The sequence below is a fragment of the Callospermophilus lateralis genome, chromosome 15 (assembly GCF_048772815.1).
Source record: "Callospermophilus lateralis isolate mCalLat2 chromosome 15, mCalLat2.hap1, whole genome shotgun sequence".
NCBI classification, from domain to species: Eukaryota; Metazoa; Chordata; class Mammalia; order Rodentia; family Sciuridae; genus Callospermophilus; species Callospermophilus lateralis.
The window spans coordinates 71,268,541-71,294,111 of record NC_135319.1 but is presented as its reverse complement, the minus strand read 5'-3'; the positions used below and the strand labels follow the sequence as shown (position 1 = coordinate 71,294,111).

Genomic DNA, 25,571 nt, shown 5'->3' with positions numbered 1-25,571 from the left:
AAGACTTTAGTACGATTACTATTCTTCAATGTACATTTGGGGAAATACTGGTTATTTTAAGAATAGGTACATAAAATGTACGCTTTTTGAAAAAGAAGGGAGATTAGAGTGTCCCTAAGAGCACCCAATCATGACCCTTTTCTAACCTAGTACTTCTCAAATTTTCATGGGCACAAGAATCTTCGAGGGATCATATATAATGCCGATTTCAGTTCCACAAATCTCAATGGAGCCTGTGATTCTGCACTTCTAACAAGTTCCCCGGTGATGCTGTTGCTGCTGATCCATGAACTCTTCTTTGAGTACCAAAGGGCTAGAACACATTTGATTTCAAGTGCTAAAGGTGTCCAGTGCTACCCACAGTGCTCTGCTCTCTCATAGTTCTTTACCAAGAGTGTGATGCGTGTGGGGAAGTGGCTTACCAGTAAAACCTGTTGGGTGTGATGCGCTCATGCATGAGCTGCCACCGTCTTCCAAAGTCCATGGAGCTGTAGAGCTGCAAAACAATGAAATGAGGAGAAGGTAAGCACCACTGTTAAACAGAAACACAGGTGTCCTCCCCGGACCATCCCAACACCAAAGTGCTAACACACGCAAGTACCCAAGTAGGCATCTACTGTACCCAACTAAAACCCCAGAATATGACCAACTAAAAATGCAGCCATGTTTGGCTATCTTAGTAAAGAAGATGCTAGATCAACTAGTGTTTCTGAGCTGGGTATAAATCCACTTCCAATGACCATCACTGCCTGTTTTAGGGATAAATACCTTCATAAAATTATGACTTTTTTCTTCAAACTCCATGTAGTCTCTAGTTACACTTCAAACAATCCAGCAACATTTACTAGAAAGCAATTTACTGAACAACTCCTACACACAAGATACTCTGAGGGACATGAAGATAAAGAAAGGTCAGATTCCGTACTCCCAGGAAAAGCAGAACATATGTGTAAAAATGTTCACTAGCTAATATCTGAGCCAATATTAAATGCAAAATGTTGTGCTCTTTCACTGTTTTCTATTACTGCTTTGATATGGATGATGCGAAATGGAATGCCTCAATGCCACCAGAGATATCAGGCTCATTTATACTCCCACATCTTTGCAAGACAGCAAGGATAGACCACCCTTATGTTTAAATAAAATTTACCCACCCATGAAAGTGAGCGCAAATCTGGCCTTCACAAAAAGCATTTTCTAAGCTCTCCAGCCCACTCATCTCTCATCTTTCTCATCTTTTGTTTCTACTGAGCACTGAACATGGGGTGATATATGGGGATGTCTTTCAAATTTGTCTGTTGTTTAGTTGTGTCTACATTCCTTGAATACATACAATGTGTTCATGAAATATCTGTTGCTTAAATCAGAAATTAAAAATAAACAGGTCAGGATGGATCGCAACTCATGGGAAAAAATTCCAGAGGATACCTCGGACTCTGGGAAAGTAAAAGAGAACCTTCTGGATGACTGATGGAGTCTGATCCCATGTTCACTTATTTTAAGGAGGTAGATTCTAACCCCTTTATATCCAGGACAGGGCAACAACTTGTAAGAGACTAAGAAGGTATTTCTTTCATTTACATAAGTGAACTGAAGTATAATATCTGAATCAAACTACAATTAAAGAATAATAATAATAATTATTATTATTATTGTTATATAATATACAATAATAATTTATTATTATAATAAATAATAATAATTATTATTATTCTGACTTGTGGCTTATTCACATACATTTGAAACTTACAATAATCCAGAAAGGAAAGTCGGGTGGCCATTACTAACTTAAACACATGCCCTGAAGCAACCTCTGATCTTTGTAGACAGGGTTGATCCATGCCTGATTCATCTTTGTGTATCAGTGGTTGGCATATAACAGGTGAGCACACCCACCTCCTATTTCATGAAACTCAGTTTTGGAGAAGTTAAGTTTTGACCAAAGGAACTAGGATTTCAGTTTTCTGATGCTTGGTTCAAGTCTCCTTCCATGGAACTGGTGCTAGCATATCATGATAATCCCCCCATGTTTACATTTCTTTTCCACAAACTTAAACAAGTTGTGAAATAAATGAAGCCAGAAATAAAGGGTACTCAAGTTTATAGAAAGAGGCCAGGTAAAGTACAGTCCTGAAATAACCTTCCCAGTATCTCCCTACTGTAGGGCTGTGCTCTTCCCAACATCACCGTTTGTGAAGTTCTAAGTCATAAAAGTTCCAACCTTACAATTCAGAGAAAAATCCTTTTCTGTATGAACTTCTGAAAATCTCAAAGTTTTACAGAGCTTGAAGAAACTTTGATGCATTTCAATTTAATCCAGCAATTTTTAAAATTCTGGCAGCATGAAAAATTATTTCTTTGTACAGTAAGTGACATTTATATAGATAGGTAGATAGATACACAATCATATACAGAAAGTTAGTAAGTTATGTACTACATGCATGTACATGTGGGTGGAGGGAGGGAAGGAGAGAGAGAGAGAGAGAGATAGAGAGAAAGGGAGAGAGAAAGAGAATCAATTTGAACTATTTCAGTCTTCAATATAGCCTATAAGATAGTGAAATGTACACATACATTAATATTTGCATTTGAAGGCATCAATTATTGGTGCTGAAAAGTGTCTATAGCAACTATCTGGAAAATTAGGATGCCAATCACAAGTTTCTACCATCACACATAAACTCTATACCAAGTCTCAACGTATTTATGCAAACTGGGTTCTCACTTTCATAAATAAGACTAACTTCTATGTGTGTCCAACTCTGCACATGATGAAAACAGACAAAACTATCCCCCAATTGTCTCCAAGTCCCTTTCTTTATTTACCAACTTAGTGAATAAAGCAATACTGGCTCTAAACCCAATAAGTTATGTACGCACAAGACCACTTCTAATTAGTTTTAAATGAAAAATAATAACTAGATATTATATTTATGAAGTATAATGTGATGTTTTGACATATGCTTCGGAATATATTTTGGAATGACTAAATCATGTTCATTAACAAATCCATCACCTCACATAACTTATCTTTTTGTATGTGGTAAAATACTTGTCTATTCTTTTAGAAATTTTGAAATATATGATGAATTTATTATAGTTAACCATTCTGTGAAATGGATCACAGGGCTTATTATTCCTGTATAACTAAAATATTGCATTGTATGATTAACGTCTCCCTTTTTCCAATTCTTTCAACCCTAAACTTTATTCTTCAAACCCCAAAACCAATCATCTACTCTTGACTTCAATGAGGTCCACTTTTTCTAGATTTCACATATATGTGAGTCATGTTCGGTTTGTCTTTCTGTGCTTCACATCGAGTTTTTTAGAAAGAGACCAGTGTAACTTTTCCCTGACCTTCAGATATACATACAGAGAAGCCACATCAAGGGGGCAACAGAGTAAAAGCTGATATTCTGGAAGTCATCAACTGGACAGATTGATGGGTAGAAATAGAACAATAAGGTTTCCTGAGAAATATGTCTTGAGCAAAGCCCTTAGAGATAGGTGGTGTGGATAGGAGAGACGTGTATGGAGACTTACTGGGTGGAAAACACAGTAAGAGCAAAGGTGACAATATGGCCGATGTCTTGAGCTTGGATGCTGGGAGAGCGCCTAGGAGGAAGCTGGGATATGACGACTCTTGCTGGTCAAAAGGAGGAAGAGATTGACCACCTGTCCATCTATCTATGTATCTATTTGTGAATGTTTGTCTATATATACTTACTGTGTATTAACACTGGCCGGGGGAGGAAAGAGAGACTTGGCAAGGACCATATCATCCCACTTGGAAGAATACATCCATACATTTAATTGCAAGGACTGAGTTATCCATGTAGAGTTTAAAGAAATGGTTCCCTCTCCTTCCCATGGCAGGTGTCTGAGAGACAGATGCTCAGACTTAAGGCACATGTTTTCCAATTCATATAGAAGAGACTTTGGAACCTCCTATAACTCAAAAGATCTCTGTGTCAACCCTGATTTCAAACAGAGCAAATGGAGGCCCCCAAATTTCTTCAAATAAAACCCAACAGGATTGCATCTTCTTCTGCTCCAAACAGGCCAAAACCATGAGGGTCACAAAACACTGCTGGGGTCCCTGTCCTCTAGGAAAGCGATCAGTCCTTCCGCCAGGGAGAGTGCTTCCTGGGCCCACCCCTAGGGGAAGCGTAGATCCTCTCATCCTACATTCTTCCCAACACAGAAAGGATGGTGCTGATCTCATGCAAGCCTGTTCCACCTGCTGCCTCCCTTGTCTTTGGTTTTGCTTTTTCAGCTCTTCAGTTTGACTGATGGGGAAAAAATTAAATTGAATTCTCTGCCTAGAGGCTGATTCAGATGAACAGAAAGAGCAAGCTGCAATTCATTAAGGGCCTTGAGTTAGCTACCTTGTCTCTCAATCTATAGCAAGTTGCTGAGTCTGAAATGTATTTTTATTCTACCACAAGATAGATTTTGCAGTCTCTTAACTTATACATTTGTTCTTCCCCTTCATTTAAATGTTCATTCAGTCATTCATGCATTCATTCATTCACTAAAAGTTAAATAGTCACCATACTCTTGGCATGAAACTAAATGCTAGGGTTATAAAATAAATAAATAAAAAAGCCCAGGTCAGTGGAAGATAGCAATGCCTATATTTATCCAAGGCATTTTTGCCTTGATATTAATATGATTTATGACTATAATGGAAAAACTGTGGGAAATCAGTATTGCCTTCTTTTGTTCATCAAGATTTTTAAAAATTATTATTTACATGTTATAACTAAAATATTAAAGTTTGAACATTCAGATGAAAATGAAACAAATACTGAACATTCAGTAGTAAGGTTTAGAAGATTATTTAGTGGTATGAAAATGCTCATGATATATTTATTGTTCATTTAAATTATAAACATATCTATTGGCATCAACTTTATTTAGATATTATAAAAATTTCTTGAAACATATTAGAAGGAACTATGTCCAAATATTAGCGGTGGTTATCTCTGAATTGTAAGATTATGAGTAATTTACAGGTTTTTTAAAAGAGTTTCATCATTTCCAGATTTTTATAGTGAATAGGTATTATAATTTGATGGTAATATAAACTAACATTTTATTGTATTTATATGCTTATTTTAGTAAGTCTCTGATTATAATGTATATGTTACTATATTTTCTCTCAAGTTACTTCTTAAAAGGTTGGAAATGGAAGAAACTGAGGAATAAAATTGACAAAATTATGCTATGTTCATACTTAACTGTATCACAATAAATTTTATTTTATGTATAATTTTAATGCACTAACTAAAATTTTTTGAAAATTTAAAGGCCAAGAATTAAAACTTCAAAATTTTGATAAGGTAACTAGAATTAGACAAAGAAAATGGGATTTTCCATGGAACAGTAGTATATCACAGAAACTGTCATGGACACTGGTGAATCCTTCCTGGGACAGGTACTGTGTGGGTGCACATGATGCTTATAATATATCCCTTCATACCTTCAACCCAATGCATTTATTGTGCCTTCCAAACAATAAACATCTTTTAAAATGCCCCTTTTTTATACAAAGCTTCCTGTATGAGGCCACATTCTGCTCCACATCCTGTCTCATGACGCCCATCCCTGCAAAGACATCATCCCTGAACATTACCAGAGAACAAACCAGATCACAGTCCCGTATCCTTAACAAGCTCATCTGCAGCAGCAACACACACAGAGAATCCTAAATGAATCATCAGAACAAGTGGAAAATATGAAAGAACCTGATCTTTTCCTTATTGATTCAGTTATTAGTTCCCTAATTACATCAGCCTGCCAGGGGAAAAGCATCTGATAGCTGGCGAACTAAAAAGGCAATTTAATCAATGGCATATTCTACAGAAAGAACAACGGATTGTACCTGGAAAGTTTAAGTACAAAAAAAAAAATAATATGAGGTCATTAGGAGCATTGGGCACTGCTATGAGGTCAATATACATCTTGCCGACAAGCCATGCTGAAGTCCAAACTCCCCACGTTTCTCAATGTGATCTTACAGAGATATTTGAGAAATAGGGTCATTGCAAATATAATCAGGCTAAGATGAGGTCATTAGGGTGGACCTTAGTTCATATGATTGCTGTCCTTATAAGGAGATAGGCAGCCACCGAGGAAAGACAAGGTGAAGACACACAGGGAGAAGGTCATGTGAAAACAGAGGATTGGAGATTCACCTGCACACCATGGGATGTCTCAGATTGACGCAACCCACCAGATGCCAGGGAGAGGCCAGAAAGGAATCCTCCACGAGTCTCAGAGGAAGTCTGGCTCTCCCAACATCTTGGTTTTAGCATTCCAGCCTCCAGGACTGTGAAACAATAACTTTCTGTTGTTAAGTCAGCTGGCATAGGGCACTTTGTTATCCCAGCCCCAGGAAACCACAGGCATCCCATGCCCACCACGGGGAGCAGGCAGCTGGAGCCAGCTGATGGTGACAGATCTTGCTGCGTTTCTCTGTTGCTTCCCTGTCTTTACCTAGGTATTTTGTTGTAAGGCCAGAAGTCCAGCTCAGGGCCAGATTGTTGAATCTGTGGTTCAAAGTCAAACCTTCATCTGCTTATATTTCTCTGTCCTATATACCCCACCCCACAAAGATAGTGTCTAAGAAATAGAAATGCATAATAATCTTACAGAGATAATAAGACAGAGCCAGAAAAGGCAGCAAAATACACCCTTTGCTGGTATCTTACATTTAGGGGATCTTTTAGTACTCAGGTCAGACTCCCTTGAGTCACCCCATCTCCCGCTTAGAAAGGAAGGAGGAGTGGGAATACATTTATATAAAAGCTCTTCCCTGAAGGAAAGCTCCAACTTGATGTATAACTCCCTGAGTTTTTCTAAAATAATCTATAGGTTTCCAGGTAGCATTTTGCTGAATTATGCTCACGATGGTGGTTGACTTCAAATAAAATGACGCCGGCTGCGGGTGTAGCTCAGGGGTGGAGTACTTCCCTGGCACGTGCAAGGTCCTGAGTTTCATTTCCAGTGCTGCAAATCAAGGAACCAAACAAAACAAAACAAAGAAAGCAGGGAAAAGCCCACGGATTGTGGCAGTGCTCACAAGAGAGAAAAGAGAAACCAGGGCCACATAGCAGCCAAGTCTGTGTGGGTTCCTTCCTCAGGCATTCTCTAAAGATTCCCTTTCTTCATTACTGGGGAGGACAAACCCACCCACTATTACCCTGTGTTCTGAGGACTCAGACAAGAGCTTTGTCCCTCAGCTGCCATCTTCCTTGACCTTAGGAAATAGATAGAAGAGAGTTACACCATAAAGACATTTATTTTTAAAAGACAGTATTCACCTAGTTCTGCCATTCTTTTTAAGACAGCAGCATTTTTCCTTCTTTTTTGAAAATATCTAGCCATAGAGGTTCTCTCTCTCTCTCTGTCTCTCTGTCTCTCTCTCTCTCTCTCTCTCTCTCTCTCTCTCTCTCAGCTTATATCATTCATTCATTGTTCGATTTAACAAATATTGATCATGTGCCCATTAAGAACCAAGCGCTATTCTATGGGCTTAGGATCCATCAGTGAACAGACACAGACAGAAAGTGTCTACCTTCAAGGATCTTACATTCTAGTGAAGATCAAGAGCTCAAATCCTCCAAGACCATGGTAGGAAAACTTGAGGGAAGTGTAAGAATAGTAAACATTATTTGTATTCTTTAGATGCAGGTTCATTTTGCAAGCACTTAACACAGGTAGAAAGATTAGCGAGATTTTCTCCCAATTTTTATTGAAACACTTGATTCTCTAGGGATATCTTTTGTTTTCCTGTTTTTGACAGAGACAAAACTTCAAAAAATTTTTTCACTTTCCTCTCAGCTCTAAGAAACCAGAGTACAAATGTGAGGATGCTTGACAGGTGGTATTTCACCATAGTGATGGGGAGAAAGAAGGGACTCAGGGAGTTCATGCACCAGCTAAAAGGGGCCTAACCTGTTCCACAGATAGAGAGCAGAGCTGGTCCAGTGTCATCAGATTTCATCATTTTTCAAGGGAACTTGAAAATTCAGATTTTTTTCTGTGAAATCTCTACATTTTTCACTTTGGTAACAAATTCAAAATACACTTCAGGTGAGATAAGGTATGTCTTGATCCAGATCACCAGATGATCTATAAGGACCAAGACTTAATGTCCTCTCTCTCAGTGTAGATGTACATCTGCCTCAAGAAGAGAGTAGGGCTATTTGGTATTGAAATAGCATTGCTAGATTTAGCAAATAAAAATACATAATTCCAAACTAATTAGTATTTCAGGAAAAAAATTAATAACGTTTTATATGCCTCATGAAATATTAAGGACATACAGTTACTATTTTTTATTTAAAAATCAAATTTAACTGGGAATCCTGTATTTTATCTGGAAACCCTACCTTGAAGTCACTTCCATTCCATTTCTAAAACTCTGTATTATGAAATGCAACAACTTATATTCTGTGTTTTTGATCTCTGATATTAGACTTGTTCTTTGACCAAATGAATAAAAGAATCTTGGAACTATAAATTACTCCCTGTAGTCAGTGAACTGAAATCATTTCATTAATTCAGTATTAAGTGAGCACCTGGCATGTGCTAGCCTCAGTGTTATGAATGATAACAAAGAAGAATAACATAATCTTCCCTGATTGGCAGAAACTCAAGGCCTTCCTAGGAATAGATATATGTCGAGAGGTAAGCACAACACACGAGTTCCATGCCAATGGAGGCAGAGCTGGAATGCTGAGCGTCCACAGGAAGGAGTCACCAGTTCTGTTGCCTTGGGTAGGGTCCATTGGCTAAGTCAAAATGGATAAATAGAAGTTGGCCTGAAGAATAAGTTCCACCCCCAAATTGTAGATATCCAAGATGAAAAATTATGGTCATTACAAAAGAAGTTGGAGATAAACAGGAAACATTATTTCATCTTCCTTCAAGAGTGCTCTTCACTTGGCCCCAGATTACTGCTCTTTGGTGTAACTGGGCACAACAGAAAAGAGGATAAAGCAGAGTCGGAAAGGGTTCCAAACAAGGAAATCTCAAGGATTCAAGAGTAAGGAAGAGACACCCCCACAAGAAGGTAGATAAAACAAAAACTTGAAGACTGGCAGAGTGGAGGCTATAAAAGCAGAATAATGTACACAGATACATATTGTTTATGAAATTTCAAAACACTTTCCCTTGAAACCTAAAAGAGGAAAGTTCCAACACACACACACACACAAGCCTTTCCCCAAATTCTCCTTTTACAGCAAATTCATGAAATTCATTATGAAGTTGATACAAAAAAAAACAGGTGTCCTATAAACCATATCAAAAAAAAGAAGATGACAAAAAAAAATTAAAAAAAAATTTAAGACCTACAGCTTCTCAAAGATTTCCATCAAAGCATGTGCAATTGCCAAAGGGAATCAAACACCCCTCTGGAAATCTGGAGATTTGACCTTAAGCAGTTTGATATGAGGGCAGGTATTTTTCACCTTTTTAATTCTCATCTTAAAATTCCATAGATATTTTGTAGTCTTCTCTAAAATAAATCTGCTTAAACTAAATGATGCCCTTCTTCCAAAATTCTTTAAGTGAAGCGGACTCTCCAGAAAAATACTCTGTATCTATTCTGCTCCATTTTCAACCCCGTACAGTGCATGTGGGAGTCCTAGTTTGAGGAAGAGGGAGCAAGAATGCCTGACATATAATTCAGGGCTGGATGCAATTGCTGGGGTCAACATTTAATTGTCTCAAGTGTTTTTTGTGCTGGGTGACTGCAAGGGAGGACTGAGGATCATTCCTTGATACTGATGTCTATGAAGATTGGAATCCTAGACTTTATATAAGGAGACAGCCCAGGGTCAGGGTTTTCATTTAGTGTTCCTTAAATATAATGAACAAAGGAAAGGGAAACATGTAGTCTTGGATGGTGTTACACTTGCAAGAAAGCAATTCAAGCAGACTGTGACAGCTGACATTTTGTCATAGTTCAGACTTAGCCTTCTAACTATGCCTCTGATTCCATACACTTCATTTTTACCTTTGGATGATCAAAGCTCTATTTCCCAACACCGTGTCCTACTCCCTGGGAGAGATGCTTGTGCCTCTAAAGGCCCATTTGAGGACACAAAGCTTAGATGAGGCTAGCCCATAACCCAATGTCCGCCCTATGGTATAGAGTGCCCTTCTCCAATGGAGCAGGCGGAAACTGGCTCATACTGACATTGATGTCTACATTTTGGCAAATTGGTAACATCAAGTCCATTTTCCACCTGCCTTTGCCCTTAGGAGTCTCCCCTTTCCCCTTATTTTCCAAATCCCATTCACATTGGCTCCCTTTTGGTTTCTCAAACATGCCATGGATCTCTCTGGTCTCAGGGTCATTCCACATGCTGCCCCTCTCTACCCAGAACACTCTTCTTCCACTCCACATGTCTCCTTCTTTCCCTTCACGTACTTAGATCCTACATTAGCAGAAATAGTACATCCTAAGGGAAGCACCAAATCCAATGTCACTTCCTTTTGGGGCTCTCTGTTCTTTTATTTCATAACAGTCATCAAAGTATGAAAATACTTGTACAGTTACATTAACAACATCTAGCTTCCTTTCTTTAATAGTGCTTATCAAGTGTCAGGTGTAAGAAAGTAAAGGCTCAATGAATATTTGTGAATAAACTCATGACTAGCTCTTTTCAGGTCTTTTGAAGTACAATCCTCTCTTACCTTCCCCAATTTACCTAAATTCTACCCTTCTTTCAACATCAGCTCTAATTCTCTTCCCTTGAAGCCATCCTTGGCCACACTTGGCTCAATGAGGCAAGCTTACAAAACCAAAAATTTGGAATTACTTTTAAAAGGAAACTCATAAAATGCCTTACTATAAGAAACTGATGAGAAAAAGAGTATTGTGCATGATGTCTCTCTTTTTGCATATTTAACACCAGCATACAGTCAACTCCTAATAGGTTTCACTTATATCTCTTTAAATGTATTTGTTTAATCCATCCAAACATTGGTTCATTTAGTTATGCCTCCAAACTTAAAATTGTCTTGTCAATCATATAGAAAGTCCTGGAAGAGCGGAACCCCATCCAAAATCCTTAATTGTCAACACAAAGTACCACTGGGCTTCCCGACCACATAGGATCAGAGAATCATGTTTTCATCACTGAAAGTATTCTGAGGGATCATCTGGGCAGTACTCTGAGGCTCACAGAACCTAGGAGAATTGCTAGTAGCACACAGGTAGTTGGTCATGAAGCTGGAAGTCAAGGCCAGGGGCCTCAACTCCAACTCAATGCTATTTTTACTAAACTCTGCTGTAGTTTTTGTTAGCTGCTTGATTTTAAAAGAAAAACAAGTTAATATAACCTCACAGGAATAATGGCTCATTTGGGTATGCTGTGCATGAATGACACTCTACTTTGAGTTTGTCTAGCACCTTTTATTTACAAATCATTTTCATGATTCATTTTATCCTCTTTTATACCGGAAAGTATTTTCTGAGCTAATAGTAACATAAGACAATCTGACAAACAATTTGCATAGTATTTACTAAAATCCATTCCTTTGTCTCCACAGTCCTATTTCCTTGACCGTTTTCCTCTGCAATCAGAGTCTATTCATTTCCGTACTCGATGCTTCAGAAAAGTCTCATATCGAGCTCTTCCCTTGAACAAAACCCAGGTTCCCGTGGGAGCCAACTTCATTTGTTCTGATCCATGTGACCCCACCCTTCACCCGTGATGGCTCTGGCTTCACATCACATCCTATTGTGAGCATCCCCCACCTTCTTGGCCTTTCGCTATGTCCAATTTGTCCCTAACTCTTTTCCAAGTTCAGGTTTGGTTTTTTTCCTTACAAAGGTCTGCATCTAAAAGAGGTGAGAAGAACTTATCTCCCTTGGTGTTGGGTGGTTTATTCAACCTAAATTTACTCTTTCTGCATGTTAAAACAATAATAGCAACCTTTAATTGGGAAGAAATGAAGACTTTGCTATTCCTGCCATAGGAAACATCCTTTGAAACATATTTCCACATAAAAATATGGAAATTTGTATGTGCTCATGATCTTACTATTAAGAGTCGGCCAGAAAAAATCTAAGAGTTCTTTCAAACTCCTAATGTTAAAGAAAAAAAATAATGTGTACCTCAAAGTCATTCTTTCATAAGAAAAAGAAAGGAACAAAATTAACATGTATGGAGGGTTGGCCCCTGACAGACCTTCCTGGATATGTTGTCTGGTTTAATTAACACAAAATAAACTTTAATGATGATCTCTGTCCAGGCTTCCTGAAGCAGAGCATCAAAGCTCAAGATCCCTAAGCAAATCTCAGAGCACCTGAGTCCAAAACTGGGCTGCCACGCAGACGTAAGTGTTTTCAAGTAAGAAGAGGAATTGTGAGGGAGCTCAAAACTGTATCCTGGAGGAAAACAGTGCAGAAACTTGGGATGGAAAATTGACCCATGAAAAAAGAGGTTTATACCTGTTTTCAAATGTGAGAAAAGGTTGCTTGGGGCAGCAGAGGGTGGCAATGAGACTATCTTCTGTACAGCATCAGAGGGCAGGACCAAAAGCTGAAATCAAGGCAGAAGCCAATTCTGGCTTTATATCAGAAATAACATTCTAATGATAACAACTCTCTGAGGCTGGAAGGAGCTGCTTCAGATCACGGCAAGCTCTCCAGGGAGTTACGTGATGTGTTTGAGCAGAAGATGGATGCACACTTTGATTAAGGTGATATTATCAGGAAATTAAAGTGTCAGATGAGGTTTAAACTTGATGAGTTCTTTGGTCCCTTCAGATACAGGCTTTTTGATTTTTTCATCCAAGAGCAATGATCCTAGGAATAGAATCCGAGGGAATATTCACTACAGGTGCCCCCTAACCATCTGTAAAAGACTTTTGTAAAGGCATTCAAGTGTCCTGGACAGGGCAGTCTTCTTAGAGACAGCCTCCCTGTGTCTACGACTTCTGTGAGGAGATTTTTCAGCACCTGTCGGGTGAGTAGAGAGAGAATTCATTTCTTCATCTCTGAATCTAGGAGTCTTTGTTCCTTGTTTTGGCACCAGAATGCAGTGTAAGAGACAGTGTCCCCACTCTGTGTAGTCCCTGAGAAGCCTTGGACACTCCCAATCCTTCAAAATACTGTCACCACCAGTACAGCATACCAGTGGTCACCTGCCACAGGGAAAAGACCATCTAAAGAGAACCTAAGCACAGGAGCAAATCCAGCTGAGATCAGGAAAATCATCCAGGTGAACCACAGAGCTCTGAACGCTAATGAATCTACAGTTTTTTAAGGCCCCTAAGTTTGGGGAAATTGGTTACACAGCATTAACTAGCTGATACACAGACCTAGATTCAAGTGCTAGTTCCATCAGTAGCCCATCTGTAATACATTAAGGAATACTTTAAATTCCTCAGTTTTCTTACATAAGAAAGAATGAAGGGCTTGCTCTCGAATAGTGGCTCTCAAATTTTAGATTTTTTTCCAGATACCTGGTTAAATATGTAAATTCCAGTCCCCGTTCCAGATATTCTGATTTAGCAAGCAAGGCCCATAACTCAGATGTCTATAATTTAACTAGTTCCCATATGAGTCTAATGTGAATGCAGAGGAACCACACAGTGAGAAACTCTTTTCTGATCATTCTTGAGTAAACTTGACAGGCAAAACCAAATACATCCACTATCTCTAGCCACCTATACCCATGTCCCAGGTGGATGATGGCCAGTTGAATATCTGGAGCTCCTTACAGATGGGAGTGTCTCATGCTTTTTCTAGTACCTTTGGAGAGTCAGAGACTTGACCTTAAGCCAAAGATCTTCTGATCCTGGGGACCCACTCCTAGCTCTACCAGAGAAGCCAGGACCTTGAGCAAGGAGAGGGAAAGACTGCTTCTGCTCAGAACCATTCTGTCCACCCATCAATGCTGGAACATAGTGAGACAGCAAAAGCACAGCCTTGGCTAAATGCAGAGCAACAGCTGGACGGTATGCCCGGGAAGCACAACCCATTCATTACACAGATAATCAGCTTCCCTCCAGATACAAAAGTGATATGGTCTGTGCATTAAACAAAGGGAACTCACTGCAGTCTGGCAATCCCTGCCCGAAAGCCTCAAATGGTGCTGATCCCTGAATTCAAAAATGGACTGAGGAAGGAGCTGAGGTCGGGGCAGGAAGACAGCATATACTTGTGGGTTCTTCTGTTCATGGCCATAATGATCCAAATCAGTGGCTCTCAACTCTGTGTTCAGGTACTGGAAGTTTAAACAATCCTGATGCTTGAACCCCATACCCCCCAAAAAAATAAAGTCAGAAGCTCTGGGAAGAGAGCACCTGGGCACAGGTGTTTCTAATGTTCCCAGTTAATCCTAATGCAGAGGCAGTATTGAGCAGCATTGGTCTAGAGCAGTGGTTGACAAACTATGACCCAGCTGTTTTTGTAAATAAAGGTTGATGGAAAAAACCACACTCATTTGTTTAAAGTTAAATTGTTGAAATAGGAATCACATAGCCAGGAAAATATAAAATATTTGGTGCCTGGTCCTTTGCAGAAAAAAGCTGGCTGAGCACTGCTCTTAGGTGCCGATCTTGAGCCCTGGATAAGGGCTTCTGATGAAGGGATTTTATCTTAAATGTCTCCTGGGTTTGACATCCCTTACACCTGTTTCTCTGCATTAGGAACCCAAAGCACAATAACAATATCTGCCATTCAAAAAGCACGTTTGCATTCAACTCTTGGTTACATGGTTCCATCATTTCCTTTAACCCTCAAAACCAGACGTCCTAGCAGAGGACGTCTAGTTAAATTCATTTTATGGAACAAAAAAAAATAAAGGTTTGGAGAAGAGCAAGTCACCTGTCCTAAAACAAAGAGTCTTACACTACAGAGAGTAAGTGTGGCTGAGACTCAAATCAAGCTGTATGACTTCCCAGTTCAAGTGCTCAAAGCCACACTGACCAAGGTTCATATCGTGGATATACAGAGCTTCTGAGCCAGAATTAGTGTGAGCTTGACTGGATCATGTCAAGGGGGTAGGGAGCTGCTGATGATCCCAACCTCACAGGGCCACAGCAAGAGGAGGGACTGCCATGATGCCTAGTGACATGAAATTCCCTGGAAGACGGAAGCTTATTTTGTTGGGATTTTTCCCATGAGACATTCTGGACTCGATTTCACTTATTTATCCATTTAATCATTCAGTTATTTAGTGAGCACCTTCCACCAGCAAGGCCTGGTTCCAGATCACACAGATGCTGATCTCTGGCTCTTTGGAGCTAATGTGGCAGTGGGGGAATGAGTAACAGGCAAATATATTTTTATATAGACATGAGTAAGCAAACACACAAACAGAGTTGACCTTTGTTTCTTATGACAGTAAGATTCTATAAAATCGCCATAAATAACGGATGTAGGTAATAATGAGACATTAATTTTAGAGGAAATACAGGGTTAGGTTCTGGGAGTCTCTGGTCACAACATTTTCATCTAACAATAAGCATAGCACCTTTTTTTTCCAGGTGAGTTCCTATTAAAAGACACCTGTTTAAGATACATTGCTGATGCATTAATACTGGAGTCAAGGCCAACAGCTCTGTAACACATGCTTCAGGAAGGCCTCCCCAACATGTTTTTTTCCATAAAGCACATCAAGGTCTTCTTGTGCTTAGATGGCCCTTCAGCACTACGCCTGGAGGTCATGATAAACACAGAAATTAGCAAGGAAAAGTAAAAAAAAAATTGGAAAATGTGGCATGAAATAGACCATAGAAAGAACCCTTGTTTATAGCCCAGGAGCTGAGACCAAAACACAGAGCTTGGCCTCTTTGCACCTCAGCTGGAATTAAGTACATCAGGTGACACTTTTGCCACTCTTTGCATGACCACAAAAGCACTGTGAGTATTGCTTTGGGGATTACAAATATATTTTAGCAAGTCAGCAAACTGGTAAATATGAATCTGTGAATAATGAAGATCAACTGCACAACACCATGCAGAGAGCACTGCTGAGAAGAATATGAAAGCAGGACCCAGGGACAGGGCTTACGTGGTCCTCTTTTTGGTTAAGGTGGCCAGGGAAGACCTTTCTGAGGAGCGAACATCGGAACAGAAATCTGAGTGAAATGAAAGAGCAAGAGACGTGAGCATCTGAAAAAACAGCCATTCAGGAGGTAATGACAGCAAGGGGGAGGCCCTGAAGGGGGTGTTTCTATGGTGCTCTTAAGGAACACTGAAGATCTAAGTGTCTCAAGCAGAGAAAGAAGGATCAGGAGATGACAGTGACATCACAGAGAAAACTAGGGACAAGGTCATGCAGAAGGCGCATTTTCCCTTGTATTCATCCTTGCACTTCCTAGGGCTTTGGAGGACAAGGCTGGGGTTGCAGGTATAACAATCAGTGCTTCCTCTGTGAGGGCAAAATATGGGGAAAACCATGGGGTTTGCAGCCAGATTGGAGAAGCAGTGGCCACATTCACCCAGGGAAGACAGAGGAGATGACCTGCACTAGTGTATTAGTGGGAAGTTAGGGAGGGACTGCAGAACACTCTGGAAGGAACACCACCAAGACTTGGTAAGAGGAAAGGACAGCTGTGAGCCACAGATAGCTCTGAGATTTGGGCCCCATCCATGGAGTCCTGGAGGGGATGAGGGAACTGACCACAATGGTGATGTATTTTGAGAGTAAAAGTAGTGAGATTTCCTGCTGCACTGTGCCACCGTGGGGTTGGAGAGAAAGTGACCACTCAGGGATAGGACTCCAGGATTCTGAGCCTATGAGAAGTGCTGCTGCTGCCCTTCCAATCAGGGAAAGGAATAAGTCTCTGGGTGTCACCAGTTGCTTGAATTAACTTATTTTTCAGATGTGTGTGTGTGTGTGTGTGTGTGTAGAGAAAACTATAAAGAAGTATCAGGTAGTCAACCACTATGTGTAAATTTTCTATCTTGCATGCTCTGCCAATTGCTAAAGAAAGGCAGAAACAAAACCCAGCCTCCCTGCAGGCGTGTGGGGTCTCCTGGGGGAAACAACATGGAAACAGGTGGCTTTTCAAAGAAACAAAAAAATGTCAAAACAAGTTCTAAAGCCAGAAACTTTCAGGCAGTGCTCAAGCCTGTATGGAAAGAACACTGGAGTGACACTCCAAAGTTCCAGTTGTCTACTCTCCTCCGCTTCTCTAAAGGAAGACCTGAGAAAGCGTAACTTTGCTGGCCTCAGAAATGCACAGCCAAATGTGTCCAGCTCAGATGGTCTGGGGGATAATGAAACGGCTTGTAGGATCTTCATGGGAAAACAGGCTTAGGAAAAAGCCAGCCTGGCAGGCCAATAGCCACCATAAAATTAAGTGCCACATGAATCTTTCCTTGCTCAAAGGACAGCCCGCAGCTATTACTGCCAGAGTTCCAGATTCACCCAACCTGCAGATCTTGCCTCCAGATGTACCTGTTGTTTTTAAGAATAATCAAGAGTCACTCTGGGGGAGAGATGCCAACAAAGCTCCAAGCCATTCTGCAAGGAGGATCGTCTCCACACACACAAAAAAAATCACAACTCCTGCCAAGGATTAGCAAGGAAAAAACAGCTCTCTGGAGGAATATCTCTGTTGAAGGCACGGTACTTTTTCCTCTACCTTTCTCTCTGGTCCCAGCACTGACAGACAAAAGTGAGAAATGAGACCCAATCCCCTCCATTAGTCCCCTCAGTGTGGCTGTTAGAGGCTAGCATTTTCAAAAAGAACTTATTCTAGAAGTCCAACAGGGGAATAAACAAAGAAGATATAAAAACTGTAAAGTCATTGTGCTCACAAAGCAAGGGTTCCTGATCCTACAATAGCTAAGAATGTTGCTTACCAAGCACACAGGCCCTGTTTCATTGAACATTTTCTCTGAAAGTCCCACATTCAGAAACTCTTAGGCAGTCAGGTGGTGACATGCATAAGCATGGCATGGCTACCTCTTTTCTGGTTGTTGTCTGGATTGGAAAGCCCAATACATTAGCTGCTTTGGAGAAAAATGAGTAGGTGTCTGGGTTTTTTAAGTCCCTCTTGGCAAACAGAGCATGACTCAGATTCCTTCAAAGCAAAGACGGGGTCAAGCAAAGACCTGACTTTCTCCCCTTTACTCTCCTGCCTCTATTCCATCCAAAGTTCATGAAATCTTTGCATTTCTGGGGCTGGGAGAGTCCCAGGAAATCAATGCTGGATTTCCCTCTGAACACAATACCCTGTCAGATGGACTGTAAAGTGTTCCCACGCCCCTCCAGTGTGACAGAGTATACCCAAAGAACAGTGAGAGATGAAAGTCAAAAGCATTTCCTACTGATTTAGTCAATATAAGAACAGGAACGTATGCACAACCCTTTGAGGAAAACCAGTAAGCTCACCCACAGTTTAACCACTGTTGTATTTTCAATGTCCCTTCTCTAACCTCTCGCTGTCCCAAAATGATAGTCTGGGTAAAATCTGTAAGATGTCATCTTTTGACTATTGGAATTTTCTATATTTATATTGCCTTAATTACCAAAAGTAAGGATTTCAATTTTTTAAAAAAGGCTTTAATAGAGAGGTTTTCAGTTTACAAAAAAAAGAATAATAATACAATAAAATAAAATAGTATATAAAGAAAGGGTTCCCATGTACCCTCTCACCTCTCACAGAATTATCAACATCTTTGCAACAGAATTTACTCTCACCCAGAGCTTTGCTCTGTTTGACTGCATATCATACATGGAGTGGGTATCACCTGTAGATACAGGTGCTTCCTGCTACCATTTTGGTTTGGGGGACTTTAACGTTATTGTACAAAGAACACAAAATACTGACAATGTTTTCATGACAGAATCAAATACAAAGACAAAATAAGTAGGCTGGGAAAGGGGAGGCTGGCTTCTCTTTAAGTCAGTGCCTTCCTTTCTCCTGACCTGCACAGGTAGGGGATTAGAACTCCTCTGCAGTGAGCTTGCCCTCCTGTTTCCAATTGGATTATAAACACATCTTGATAATTTCTTATTCTTTGTCTCCTCACCATCTTCTCCCCACCTAGAGCTTATAATTTTGCCAGAAAACTGAAGACTTTATTTTCTATTTCTTCCTCAGTGCATTGCTCAGCAACCACAGAGAGATGCCTCGACTGATTTTCTAATACCCCCTACTGCTGTCCCCAGGCAAGAGACACAAGTTTCTATTGGACCCAACATTTGGACGTGCTCACTCTCTGTGGCATGATTTATAGAAAGGCAGCCTCAATTATGATTTCTCTTACTCCTTGTATTGACTAAAATGCTGAAAATACAGAATTTCCAAGATGGCATGGTACACAGCCTCCAACTCAAACAGCTTTTGTGCAGACAGCCCGGGGCACAAAAAGAATTGAACTGCCAGAAACAATAACTCAATCCATCAGTGCCAGAGATGGGAAGACCGGGGTCTGCTTTCCTAAGTGGGCCCCTACCACAGCGCCCTTCTCTCCCCTCTGTCCTGGGAACCCCGCTCTTTCTTCTGCCTGGGAGCTCAGGCAGTCAGCGTTATGGGCCAAGCAATTGCAGGAAGAGCAGCCAGCAGACAGGAATTGGGGGATTAAAAACTAAATCTGCATATGTGCTTCTATTTGCAGTCCTTGTTTGCGCACAGTAATAAAAAAAAAAAATGAAACCAGTAACTGAAATGAAAATAAATAGACCTATTTATCTGCTGGCTTAGGTTTCAGTTTTCTACTGTGGATTTGAGACTGGTGAGAATTTCAAAGCCATGTTCCACCCAACAGAGGAGTTCATAGAAGTCGCTTTGCCCCAAGGCATAGCCAAGTTCTCCTATCAGGAGTGAGACTGGGGAGGAGACAGGCAGAGGACAGGGACCTAAACACGTCACTGATGGTGGAAGAGGGAGCACATGAAAAACCAGGCCACCCTTTGACTACTTCACCACAGATCTCCTGATCTTACTGTCAAATCCCTTTTCTTCTAATGTCTTGTGTATCACTAGCTCAATGATCATGATGGCACCTTAGAAGGTGTTGTTTCAAAAGGCCCAAGTTTGGAACAGGTGCTCAGAGGGAGTAACCATCATGTCTGGCCTATCCATCTACTTCTGATCAGTTTAGCCACTGTTGTATTTTCAGTGACCTTTCTCTAATCTCTCACTATCCTAAAATGATAGTCTGGGTAAAATCTCCGAGATGTCATCTTTTGACCATTGGAATTTTCTGTATTTATATTACCTTAATTACCAAAATTAAGAATTTCTATTTTTTAAAATAGTCTTTTGTAGCAAGGTTTTCAGTTGACAAAAAAAAAAAAAAAAAAGAAAAAGTTGTATATAAAGAAAGAGTTCCCATATATCCTCTCACCTCCCACAGCATTATCAACATCTTGCAACAATGTAGTACATTTGATATAATTGATGAGCCAATATTGATAGTTGTGACTACAGCCTACAGTTTGCATTAGTCCACTCCTTGTCTTATAAACTCTATGGACCTTTGAGAAATGTACAAAGACATGCTTCCACCATTGTACTATGAAACAAAGCAATTTGGACTGTCCTAAAAATCTGTGTTCTGTTTCTTCCTCATTTCCCCAACCCCTGATGATCATTGATCTTTTTACTGTCTCCACCATTTTGCCTTTTCCAAAATGTCATATATTTGGAATTACAAATTATATAGCTTTCTCAGAATGACTTCTTTCACTAAGCAATCAGCATTGGAAGTTTCTTCTGGGTCTCTTCATGGAAGAATTACTTTCTGTTTCTTTGCTTGGTGGTTAGAACTAGATGCTTGTAAACACAAGGCTGGAAGTAACAGCTTGTAAAATTGGAAAATGTCTCCCCCAACTTTCCCCTTTCTTGACTACATTCTCTGAAACAGAACAGGGACACCATGAAAAATCACTCAGTCAAACGTTTGGAGCTTCCTAACACTTGTAAGGGTAAAACTACAAAGATGAATTTTATATTACCCAGCATGTGTTTATAGATGGGCCCAGTGAGTGAATCAAAATTATCCCATCTTGGGGAACATTATTATAATTACTAGCTATTAAAATTATTCATTATTAAAATTGGAATGAGTCAGAGTTCAAAAGGGTTAAAAAAAAAAAAAAAGAGTACTGAATCCTAAAACAGACCAGAAGAGGTATTCATTCAATTGACTGGTTAATTCCATTTTAGCATGTGTTTTGGGTTTGAAAATGTCCCCCCCAAATCGTGTGTTGATGATGTAGTAATCTCCCATGCAACAGAGTTGAGAGCTGGGGGCCTAATGAAAGGTAATTAGGTTAAGAGGGCTCCACCCTCACGAATGGAGTAATGCTCATCACAGAAGAACTTCAAGTTTCAATTTCCGGTCCCTTGTGCTCTCTCTCCCCTCACTTTGCCCTTCTGCTATGGGATGACAAAGCAAGAAGGCGCTCACCAAATGCTGGCTCCTCAGTCTTAAGACTTCCTAGCCTCTAGAACCACAAGCCAATAACCTTTTGTTCATAATAAATTACCCAGGCTCAGATATTGTTATAGCAGCACAAAACACAGGTGCCTGTCTTATACACAGATGACATGGATCAAGTGCCAGCCAATGGGTGTCATCTGAGAATCTAGGAATGGCAAAGTTTTGTGCAATGTACCTTGGCCATGTGGATACACGAGACACACATCCTGAATATTAAGTACGTGATCTCCAGGAGGAGTGTGATGCTTAATAACTACAATGTTAGACATTATGGGTTAGGCCAATGAGGTACAGATAGGTGTCATGGGAACTTCGAAAAGGAAGGGAAACCCTTGTGCCTGGGTGATATGTAATGTGGTGGCTCATCCTAGATAGAATAAAGTCCCCCACAAACAGTGGCAGGACAGCCTACGGTCAAGGGAAGTGACAATGAAAGTCAAGTGCCCTGCCACACCCTCTGTTTGGTGCAGGGTTTTCAACTTTGTGATGCATGGCCAAGTCCAGAATTTATTATTTGTCTCTGGTATTTGGGGGGAGGAGAAAAGAGAGATTTTTGTTTTGCTTGTTAACACATTTTTAATAAGTTTCAATGTCTTGAGGCAGGACATGTGCTCTCCAATTTACCATAGTACAAGATATTCCTATTTATATGATCTGCCTATGCTCAAAGTTAATCTAAGGTAAACCCAGAGGACATAGTTTGCATAGAGAATCAGGTGGTGATACATTTATGGTACAAACTGTGGAAGAGGTTGAATTGTATGTTTATAAGCTTGCAGCTTATCCTGACAGCAAGGGAGAGCCAATGAAGATGTAGTAACTTCATTTGCAAGAAACTATTTTATATGGCCAGTATTTATGAAGCCCTTGACATAAAGACTCTCTTCCCATAAATAACAAATCCCAAGTCTTGAATGTTCAGTGACAAATAAATGTTGATAGCCAATAGCAAAGCCAGGAAGTTTCTCAATGTAGCAAAAAGATCATAGCCCACTGGGATTTAGAAACAAGACACTGTATTTCCTAGAGAGAGCAAACTTGGGTGATGGTTTAGTCACCTGGATTAGGTAAGCTATAAAGCATTGGAACTCCAAGATGTCAAAATTCAAATGTTAGTGGCTGAAACTTCTATAAACTTCAGGAAAGGGAAGAAAAGATCAAGGAATGCATTTCTATGGTAATGGGTATACTTGTGATATGCCATAGAAAAATCATCTATAACTTTAATTTTAGGAAATGTGAGCCCCTGTATCCAGTTGATCTTTAATTCAATAATACATCCATTTCTTCTTTTCCCTATTTATTCACCATCTCAACAAATGCCTATTCATGGGTCTTATGTGAGCAGGGCATTGTATTGGGTGAGGAAATGGTCACTAAAATTAAGACATCTTCTTTACAACGTGGTTGTAGGTGCAAAAAGAGAGTGTGCATCACATAACAAAGCAGATTATTTGTATACCACAGGTAGATTAATAGTACACACTTGATAAATGCTACTCTCGACATTCATGAGTTGAAAGGAAGAAATGTTGAGGGATGTAATCAAATTTGTTGGATGACTAAAGGAAGCATCATGGAAAGGCATCATTTGATTATGAAATGATATTAGCATGAGGGCTGGGGAGATAAGAAATGGAAGAAGGAAATACATGTTCCAAAAGGGACATATTCAAACATGTCTACAACATAAAGCATACGAAGAGAAGTAGCAATGGCAGGTGGCATCTAGCCCGGAAGACCTGATGGCAATCTTGAAATATGAGCAATGGAGAACAGCTGGGCTGTCTTCTTTAAGGGAACAGCACACTACATTGTATAGAAATCTACAGACCGATTTAATGACCTTAATCTCTCTTCAGTTTCATCATCTGTAAAATGAAAAATCAGTAGAGATGATTTCCAAAGAATGAGCAGATATATCATTCTGTAGGATCCTTAATCTGGTATCAGCATATGGGAAGCGTGAGGAAGAGGCAAGGAGAGCTTTAGCTAAGGAGGCGTTTATTGGGCACTGTAAGTAATATGTAAGATGACCTCAACACTGGTCCTGCTAATCAGGGATCTCATGATTTCAAGTAGCAAACAAGAGTAATCCTAGAACCAACAAAAAAGCAAACAATGTTCAAGGGGACAAAAGGGGATGTGAAAAGAGAAGGAGTCTTCCTTGCAGAGCAAATGAAAAGTGAGAACTGTAGCCCTTTAAAATGCAGGATTTATAAAACAACATTCTATGTATAGAACTTCTTGCATTTACTATCTCTGTATTCTGTTCTCAATTGTAATAATATTAATAACAGACATAAAGCCCATGACTGCCCAGGTTTTTTTAAGACTGTTCTGTGTAATCTAAAAGTTCATGCTTCAACCATATGCTCTACTGCTAGCAAACCCTTGCCCACTGGCTGACCCAACTCAATGTTGCAGATACTTGATCCTCTTTTGTATCCCTGAACCTGCGGAGAAGACTCTTTATTCGCCTGATACCAGTTGGAAGTGGGAGCTAACGTCCCATACATTGTTTGCCTCTTGGAGTTCTGTGAATCAATTAAACAAAACTACCCCTGTAAGGAAGAATATTGTCACCACTGCCACCATAAATGTGTGGTAGACCCCCCTCAGCTGCACACATCCTCACAGCACAGCCACACAGAGAGCAGCAAAGAAGCAGATGGCTCCCTCCAAATGTCCCCTTCATTACAACAACAAATAGCCTTGATAATTACCCAAAGTTGCAGAAGAAAATATTACTAGCACGGGAGAACAAGCAAAACTTAATCTTTAAATGAGACGTAACAGAGATCTTGCACTGCATCACAGTCACGGTTAAAAATGCTGTCCTCCAAGGGAGAACACTGCTCTCCAGATTCCAAGAGGCAAATCAGTTTAAACACATCTTTCCCCCAAGGCGGTTTTCAAGATTAATAATATAGCATACGTTGTTTTAGGATAGCGGTGTTCTTTTTTTCCCCCATCTCTCTCTCTCTGCAACTCGAAATAACATTTATTTTGTGGGTTTCCAGCACACCAGCCATCCATTCCCCATAGACACGGTGAGTGGAGAGAGAAAGCAAACTTTGCCAGGAACAAGAAGAGACTGGAAACAGCATGCAGAGCCCCTGTCTGCAGACAAGCTCCCCCTTCCAGCCAACATGAGCATCCTCAGCAGGCTTCATCTTCTATGAGGAACTTTTATATAAGAAGGAGCACAAAACCGTGATCACCATTTGAAAAAGTAGTTACGGTTATTAAAGCGATAGCTGGTATTGTGTTGTTGTTGGCCTATTAGACTATAGATGTGGTTGCTGACCCCTGCTACCTCTACAATTACTGCAGTGCCATGCTTCAGCTTTTATAAAGATCCCTGTAATATTTTATGTTTAGGAAACATATGTGTAATATTTGTCATATTTAGTAGACAGCACAACTTTTAAGTGCAAAGCACAGCAAAACAATCAGTTGTGATGCTAACACCAACCTTTAAGAAACAGAAACTCGTCTCTTTCATCACAGGTATCTCGGCAACTCTCCCCAAAACCAAAAGGTAAGGATTCACCAGAATTTGGTGTATGTACTATGAACTTGCTTTTAAAAAGAATTTATTCTCCAAATAATGTCAGGCATTATTTATTTCTGAAATTGATAAAGATGTCATCAGACTCTATAAAGTCTATTTTAATGTGATTTTTCCCCATCCAAGATTATTTTTCTAAGATCTAGTTATGGTATTCAATGCAGTTTCACTTCATTAATTTTCATGGCTGCATAGCATTCCACTGTATCAATGTAGCACAATGTACCTATTCTATTATCAATGGAGATCTGAGTCCTTCCACGTTATTTGGTGAATATATGAACATTCATTCATACATTTGTCTTCTGGCAAGTGTTTTCCTGAATCTATATTCGGTAGTAGGTTGTCCAGTTTTAAGAATGGCCCTTATTTGGCATTAAAGGTACTGCTAGCTTGTTTCTCAAATGGTTGTTTGAATTTACATTGCTACTCTCTGAAGTTCCCACTGAACTTCAACATCCACACTGAAATGACCAAGTTCCTAATTTTTCCAGACTAGGGCATAATATAGTATCTCCCTATAATCTTAATTGGCATTGCATTGGTTACAAATGAGGT

At 39.9% G+C, this 25,571-nt stretch overlaps 1 protein-coding gene across 1 annotated transcript in view; it reads right to left on the bottom strand.

Annotated features, from left to right (window-relative positions):
* Sorcs3 (sortilin related VPS10 domain containing receptor 3) overlaps window positions 1-25,571 on the bottom strand; it is a 567,524-nt gene that overhangs the window by 208,335 nt on the left and 333,618 nt on the right. The window contains exon 5 of the mRNA XM_076834163.1: window positions 423-496. Coding sequence (XP_076690278.1) covers window positions 423-496 — 74 coding nt within the window. The remainder of the gene's footprint in view (window positions 1-422; window positions 497-25,571) is intronic.